The sequence below is a fragment of the Cervus elaphus genome, chromosome X (assembly GCF_910594005.1).
Source record: "Cervus elaphus chromosome X, mCerEla1.1, whole genome shotgun sequence".
In the NCBI taxonomy this organism is placed as follows: domain Eukaryota; kingdom Metazoa; phylum Chordata; class Mammalia; order Artiodactyla; family Cervidae; genus Cervus; species Cervus elaphus.
In genome coordinates this window covers 177,392,384-177,400,664 of record NC_057848.1, presented here as the reverse complement: position 1 = coordinate 177,400,664, position 8,281 = coordinate 177,392,384, and the positions used below count along the sequence as shown (strand labels likewise).

Genomic DNA, 8,281 nt, shown 5'->3' with positions numbered 1-8,281 from the left:
TTTATTGCTCCTTTAGTTCCGGAAGAGAAGCTTAAACCCCTTGTTCTCATTGGCAAAGAAACAGTTCAGGAGTTGTGGATATGTATCTTGGACGATTTCTCCCATTTTAAATCTCAGGATGTTAAGGAAAGCAAAGATTCCTGATCTTCAAAGAGCCTGACTTCTTACCCAGTGTAAAGGGCAAATGTCTAGATGCACTTAAGCTCCACTTAAGTGTATAATCTCATTATAAAAAGTGACAGATTGCCAGGGAAGCTCAACTGCCAGCCAGAATATCAGCAGGGGTTGTCTATGTCATCAATGTCTCAGGAGGAGCAGCCAGTGGTTTGTGTTGTCTTGCGCCAACAGAAGCAGGATAGGATAAAAAGTGGAAGCCGTGCACATCCTCTCCCAACCCCTGGGACCCCCGCAGCCTCGGAGGAAGAAGGACCACGCGGAGTCCACCATGCGAGCCAACAAGATGAAGGTCCTGTTTCTGACTTTGGTCCTTGGTCTGGTCTGTTCTTGCCAGGAGAGTCCAGCTGGGCCACACCACTCACAGGTACCCAAAACGAGCTGATAGGGGAGGAGGTCTGCCTTGGTTGTGTGTGTGTGTGTTCCTTAGGGGTTTCTGTTATGTGGATTCATGGATGCTGTGCGAAGTCGCTCAGTCATGTCTGACTCTTTGCAACCCCATGGACTGTAGCCCACCAGGCTCCTCTGTCCATGGGATTCTCCAGGCAAGAATACTGGAGTGGGTTGCCATTTCCTCCTCCAGCAGATCTTCCCAACCTAGGGATTGAGACCAGCTTTCCCATACTGCAGGCAGATTCTTTACTGCGTGAGCCAGCAGGGAAGCTCAGTCTCTACTGTCTATTGAATGTCTGTTAGGTATTTTCACTGCTCTTGCAAAACGGAGGAAAGTGAAGTGAAGGTGTTAGTCAGTCAGTTGTGTCTGACTCTTTGCAACCCCATAGACTATCCCACCATGCTCCTCCGTCCATGGGATTCTCCACTCAAGAATACTGCAGTGGGTTGCCATTTCCTCCTCCAGGGGATCTTCCCAACCCTGGTTTCGAACCTATGTTTCCCACATTGCAGGCAGATTCTCTACCATTGGATCCACCAGGGAATCCCATTTGATAGTAATCTTACAGTGAATTACAACCACAAATATAGATACAGACACACACACACACACCCTATCCCAGGAAATATACTTGTCTGTTTTCACTAATTTTTTTTTAAAAAGAATATCCTATTATCTTCCTTGTCTCTTAGGCATTTTCACTGCTCTTGTAAAACAGAGGAAAGTGAAGGGAAGGTGTTGGTTACTCAGTTCTGTCCGACTCTTTGCAAACCCGTAGATTGTATCCCACCAGCCTCCTCTGTCCATGGGATTCTCCAGGCAAAAATAGTGGGGTGGGTTGCCATTTCCTCCTCCAGGGGGTCTTCCCTACCCAGGGATTGAACCCACGTCTCCCACATTATAGGCAGATGTTTACCACCTGAACCAGCAGGGAAGACCAAATCAGAGGAGGTTCTGTTAAAGCACTGTTGGATTGGAGTTCTGCATTTGACAAGAAAGCTTAAGGGGGTCACAGAAACACCTCAATTCCTTTTTCTTCCTTTGACTTCAGTCTTTACATTAGAAGCTGGGCTTTGCTCAATAAACTTGGGTAGCTTCTGTCCTAGTGAAAGTGTAGGGAAACCCCGGAAGGATGGTGTCAAAAAGGATGAAACGGGAGGGACTCACATTTCTAAGGGAAATTTTGCTTTTAGCTTTCAGGAGAATGGAAAACCCATTACATCGCCTCCAATAACCCAGAGAAGACCAGTGAGAATGGGCCATTCAATGTTTATCTTCGCAGCATCAACTTTAATGACAAAGGGGACTCCCTTGTCTTCCACTTCTTTCTCAAGTAAGTAAAAATAACCCAGAGGGAAAACACCTGTAAACCCCGAGTCTCAGATAGGGTGCGTCTCCCTCGTCTGCAGGGAGCTCTCTGGGTGATGTTGAGAGCAGGATGCCCTGAGCTGTGGGGCTGAGGAGAGTCTCTGAGCTGGGTTGGGAGGCAGTTCCCCTGAGAGCCTCCAGGGAACGTCCTGGAATCTTTAATCACCACTGAGTTTACTAACCACTCACAGCCCCCAAGGACCTCCCAGGGAATGTCCACTACACGGCAGATGGTTTACTGAGAACATGCAAACTCACGTACACATTTTGAGAAATAAAAACATTAATAAATAAGAACCTATTGTATAGCACAGGTGCCCCTATTGGTAAAGAACCTGCCTGCCAGTGCAGGATACAGAAGAGACCCAGGTTCGATCCCAGGGTGGGGAAGATCCCCTGGAGGAGGGCATGACAACCCACTCCAGTATTATTGCCTGGAGAATCCCATGGACAGAGGAGCCTGGCGGGCTACAGTCCATGGGGTCACACAGAGTCAGACATGACTGAGCAATTAATATAGAAACACAGTAAAAATTTAATAAATGAATAGAAAAGGGAAAGAATGAAGAGGCTTATGCTTGGAGATAATGGTATATAAATTTATATAATTCATTATAAGTCACACATGTATGCATACTAAGTTGCTCCAGTCATGTGGACTGTTTCTCGCCATGTAGTCAGCTTCCCTTGTGGCTCAGCTGATTAAGAATCTGCCTGCAATGTGAGAGACTTGCATCCCTGGGATGGGAAGATTCCCCCGGAGAAGGGATAGGCTACCCACTCTAGTATTCTTGGGCTTTCCTGGTGGCTCAGCTGGTAAAGAATCCACCTGCAATGCAGGAGACCTGGGTTCGATCCCTGGGTTGGGAAGATCCCCTGGAGAAGGGAAAGGCTACTCACTCCAGTGTTCTGGCCTGGAGAGTTCCACGGACTGTATAGTCCACGGGGCGGCAAAGAGTCAGATGCGACTGAGCGACTTTGACTTTCATATTTGAATATCATTCACTGTGTCAAATATCATATGTATTTTGCATGTGGGTGAATGTGTTTGCATACACAGATGTCCTTTCATGTTAATTCCTCTTATGCTTTTTTTAAAAAAATTATTATTATTGTTTTTTTGGCTTTGCTGGGTCTTCCTTGCTACGTGCAGGCTTTCTTTAGCTGATGCGAGCCGGGGGCTGCTCTCTAGTTGTGGTGCTCAGGCTTCTTGCTGTGATGGTTTCTCTAGTGGAGGAGCACGGATTCAGTAACTGTGCCCCATGGGCTTACTTGCTGCTCTACATGTGGGATCTTCTGGGACCAGGGATTGAACCTGTGTTCCTGGCTCGGGCAGGTGCAGTCTCATCCATTGGACCACAGGGAAGTCCTCTTAAGGTGTTTTTATACAGCAAGAGTTTGTTTTCGATAAAATTAAAGGCTTTTTTTTTTCTTTCATATCCTGCACTTTGGGGCAATTATATCCTCTAAGAATGGGTTTTGCAGATGGTGTGAGTGGTAAAGAACCCGCCTGCCAATGCAGGGGACTTTAAGAGATTTGGGTTTGATCCCTGAGCTGGTAAGACCCCCCTGGAGAAGGGAAAGGCAGCCCGCTCCAGTATTCTTGCCTGGAGAATTCCATGGACAGAGGAGCCTGGTGGGGTACAGTCCATGGGGGTCAGAGAGAGAGTCAGACATGACTGGAACGACTTGGCATGCAGGCATGCAAACTCTAAGAATACACTGTCAGGACTGGGAGAGCTCTAAGGTCTGTGTTGATAGCTGTGCCTCTCAGCTTGAAGGAAAGGATTCCAGCCCAGAACTGTTGCATTCCTTTTTCTTTCCTACAATTCTGGCTTTCTCCATGATTGTTTGCTTGTGAATGTGACCTGTTTTGTACTGGCAGTGTATCCCTGGAATGACTGCTCAAATATCATGCATCCACGTGACAATCCTTGTCACTTGATAGTCACTGGATGTTACAAGTTTCTCTGGTGAATCTCACACTGTCTCAGTCACTAAAGTGATTCGTGACACAGGGCATTGTGTGCATAGGGGTGGTGGGGCGTTGGTGGAAGAAAATCCTCGAGATGTGAATTTGGTATGACTTCTATCGACCAACTGGAAGCTGTTCTGTCTTTAAGGCACAACGGGGAATGCATAGAGTCGTCTGTTACTGGAACACAGATAGGAAACAACGTTTACACGGCTGACTGTGAGTATGAGTGTTCCACAGGTAAATGTTTACTCAGGTTGAAATCTTGGTCTTAATCTCCTCGAGAAATGCATATGTGTGAATTCTAGTTCTACTAACCAGAGGCGTCACCAGTTGCTGGTCCCTGAATTTCCCCAGCATCGCATCTTGTCTTGAACACAGAGTCCAAGCCCAGACCTTGGATGGCTCCTCCCAAAGATGGGTGGCCAGAGGACATGGAAAATCTGACTTAAGTTGTTCCAACGTGACCCAAGGCTCGTGGACCCAGGGCGGGTTTGGGCAAGGAGCATGCACTTGTCCGGGGCTAGGAGACTGAATTTCAGCAGCTATTTTTTTCCCTTTTTTCTCAATCTAATCTTTTTCTAATGATTGTCAGTGTTTTCAGACACTGAGCCATGGGGTTGGCATGTTTTGGGAACACAGTCGGGCGGTTTTACCTCCCATGTCGCTGAGTGGGTGCAGGAAGGTGTGATGGGGCCCAGGAGAGACAGGATGGACTAGAGGGTGTAGAAATGACATGTAGTAGGTTGCCGCTGCATCCTGTCCAGACCCACAGGGCAGAGTGGACGGGTAGAGAGGACGGGTATCCCTCCAGGTGGGGACAGAGCTCACTGCTAGGTAAACCGTCTTCACAGCAACAAGCGTGGCAATGGGCTCTGTCGTAACCCAGCCTGAGGGGCGGAGGAGACACAGCAATTAATAGTAAATGTCCAGAAGGCTGTCGTGCACAGGGCCGGGACTCAATAACAGAGAGTTTTTCCTTTTTTATTCTTCTAATTAAATATCTAAAAAAAATTTTTTTGTGATGAAATTTTTAATTGTTTACTCATTGCTTCCTTAAAATGCATCTCTATGAAACATCTCCGATTGTTCCCGATTTCATCTTTTACATTTATTTTTAATTGGAGGATGATGGCTTTACGGTGTTGGGTCGGCGTCTGCGGTACAACATGGATCCGTTCAATGTATACAAATATGTCCTCCCCCTATGACCTCCCACCGTCCCATCCCACCCATCTTGGTCATCACAGAGCGCTGAGCTGAGCTCCCTATAGGGCAGCTGCCAAATCAGCTCTATGTACACGGATATCCTCTCCCTCCATAATCTCCCTGTCTCCCTATCTCACCCCTCTAGGTCATCACAAAAACACCAAACTGAGCCCCCCGGGCTACACAGCACCTTCCCACTAGCTGTCTATTTTACAACAGGCTCGTGCGTACATGGCAGTGCTACTCTCAGAAATGGTTTGTTGCTTTTGGTCTTGATCAGAAATCAAGTCCATGTCTGAGATACCTGAAATAAAAAGATTTTTTTTTTTTTTTTAAAGCCTGGAACTTGATAAAGCACTCACCTTGTTTAAAACGTGTTCGTTAGAATGCATGTTCTAGAAAACATGTTAGGAACGCGGCAAGGAGTGACCAGTCAACTGCTTGAGAAGATGGGACTAAGGAAAAGTCTTGCCTTCTCTCCTTAGTGTAATAGCAACTCCAGCATTCGACACAGGGATGAGACAGAGATCAACAGGCAGTTGTGCTTGCCGATAGAATAAATACAGAAGGCATCACTGCCAGCAGGCTAAATTCACTGCAATAGAGTCATGATCTACTAATATAATAAATTACTCAAGGTGGGGCTAACTCTGCCTATTTTCTCTCTCTAACAAAGATTCGGGAGTCAATCGATTCTCCTTTATTCTGGTGTCCGACGATGGTCTGATAGTGATTTCTGAAAATGAGGATGAAGCAGGCAAGACATCCAGACTCATCGGGCTCTTGGGTATGTATTACAGCCTGGCGACATTCCCACTCTCATGTAACAGCAGCATTGCTGTATTTTTATCCATAATTCATCACGTGCTTTCATTACTCATTTATGAGGGCGAGGCCTTTGTGTTCATCGACCTAAGAGCCCTGGAAAGTAATCTACCATAGAAAGAGAGGTGAAGAAAGTAGATGGAAGTGGTGGGACGTATCATTGGACAATTCAGAATTCCCACCTGTTAAAAGTTAAAAATAAAAGTACTGAGCCTTTTTTTTGAAGGCATGGCTATGATGAAAGTTATAGTCACTCAGTCGTGTCTGACTCTTGAGACCCCATGGACGGTAGCCCACCGGACTCCTTTGTCCATGGGATTCTCCAGGCAAGAACACTGGAGTGGGTTGCCATGCCCTTCTCCAGGGGATCTTCCTGACCCAGGGATCAAACCCAGGTCTCCTGGATTGGCGGTCACTTTCTTTACCTTATAATGACATTGTCCTCAATTCCTTCATTTTATGCCACTTTTCCCATGTATCCCAAGCCTTGAAACAGAAACTTTTAAAATACATCTTTGTCCTGTTCATTTATCCAAGGCATTGTTCTTAGGAACATTGACCTCACCCCCAAATAACCATGTCGAAACGCTGAGAGGTGTGTGTACCATGGGGAGTTGTTGCTGTTCCTCATTCAGTGGCTGAGAGTTGTAGCTGACTCTTTGCAAACCCCATGGACTGTAGCAGGCCAGGCGTCCCTGGGGATGGTAGGTATCTGTTTCAGGAAAGGTACTGAGTGGAACCGTGGGTTAAAGAAACAGTCAGTTGTCTCCCATTATCATGTATGACGTGGTGAGCATGTGTCTATCAGGGGAGAACTCTTGTTTGCTATTTATTCGGGCCCAGAGCAAGACCTGAGCATGAATACTGGTTATAGAGACTGGAAGTTGGTCAAAGAGCAAGCCGGTTCCATACTGTGATGTAAGGAGCCCCAAATTCATGGAGTTCCAGAGAGTCTCTGGGGTCCTGCTGCTGATGCTGGGGGCCGGGGCTGCTTACACAGTTGGATGGGGATTAATTCTTAAGATAGACAGCAGACATCTGAGTCATGGGAAATGGTAACTGTTTGAGGCTCTCTTCCGTTATTCCAAGTGAAACCTGATGAGCACATTCAGTTCTCATTATGTCTTCAGCATTGGTTAGGGGCTCTAACGGGTAAATTTCCGCTTCCTGCATTGTGATTTCCAGGCAAAGAAGATAATGTCGACGATCACGACCTGGAGAGATTCAAGGAGGAGATTAGAAAATTTGGGATTCCAGAGGAAAATATTGTGGATTTCACCAAGGGTGGTAAGTGGAACTATACTTTTTTCCCTGAATCTTTCACCCCGTAGGTACATACACTACCAGGAAACAAATCAGTTTGCTTGTAATTTGTTCTTTTGAAACTAATCTTTTGTATAATTCACTACTTAAGAAATGTTAAAATTACCAGAATGAGTCATATTTGGTGGGTCTCTTATTCCTGCCTGTTTGATCTCCCCCAGATGACTGTTAGACCCAGTGAAAAAAGAGTGATGTCAACTCCACCTAATTGTAAGTAAACACACTCTGTTATGAATGCTATTTCATCAAAGAAATCAATAAGGACATGCTGTGCTTTCACATGTGTAAAAATTCACAAGTAACCATGTTTTGCCCTAATGACTTACATTCTATAGCCAGAGAACTTTTTTTTTCCCTGTTACATTAGGCTATGTTGCATTTCTTGAGGCCTATTAAATTTCAGACTGGTTGGTTGATGAAAGCCGAGCAGTTTTAGTGAGAAAAACTGAATTCTGAAGGACTGTGGACAACCGCTGGATTCATCAGAGACAAGCAGGAACGGCCCCAAGTTGGTGGAAACTAAATCGTGTTCCCGTCAGTCCTGATCTCAAGGGTGTCCACGCACTTTCTTCCCTCAAGGAGAACTGGGATTAAAGAGAGGTCATATTTTGTGCAAGGCGGGTGTTTAATCTCTCATGATTCTGACAGAACCAGTAAAGGTCTTCCAACCACACTGTCTGAAACACACACTTGAATTAACTTTCCCATTCAGAAGGTGATTTTCTTCAAGTGAGATACTTAAACTTTCTCAACTTAGACCGCCTCTGAAAATGACACTGGTCTAGGCTAACGTGCGGCTTTCATTTTTCTGCTGAGGCAAAATGGAAGGAAAGAAAGCAAATTAAAAATAAAGGAGCTTCTAGGTGACTGTGATAAGAAAGAGGTGGTTCATAGGTACAATGGAATATTAGCCAGCCATTAAAAAGCATGAGACAATGCCATTTGCAGCAAGATGGATGCAACAGAGATTATCATACCGAGTGAAGAAAGTCAGAAAGAGGAAGACAAATATT

At 45.6% G+C, this 8,281-nt stretch overlaps 1 protein-coding gene across 1 annotated transcript; it reads left to right on the top strand.

The window, feature by feature from the left end:
- Positions 1-460: 460 nt before the first annotated feature.
- On the top strand, positions 461-7,480 carry LOC122689222 (odorant-binding protein-like). The gene is made up of 6 exons (XM_043895459.1): positions 461-541; positions 1,762-1,901; positions 4,060-4,130; positions 5,797-5,907; positions 7,131-7,232; positions 7,430-7,480. The coding sequence occupies exons 1-6, from the start codon at positions 461-463 to the stop codon at positions 7,438-7,440; spliced, it is 516 nt and encodes a 171-aa protein (XP_043751394.1). The 3' UTR covers positions 7,441-7,480.
- The last annotated feature ends 801 nt before the right edge of the window (positions 7,481-8,281 follow it).

Excerpts from the sequence above, each read along its gene's own strand:
- LOC122689222 (XM_043895459.1), top strand. The coding sequence starts at position 461 with ATGAAGGTCCTGTTTCTGACTTTGGTCCTTGGTCTGGTCTGTTCTTGC. Across the intron at positions 542-1,761 it reads CTGGGCCACACCACTCACAG|CTTTCAGGAGAATGGAAAAC; the intron begins GTACCCAAAACG and ends TTTTGCTTTTAG. Across the intron at positions 4,131-5,796 it reads CAACGTTTACACGGCTGACT|ATTCGGGAGTCAATCGATTC; the intron begins GTGAGTATGAGT and ends TCTCTAACAAAG.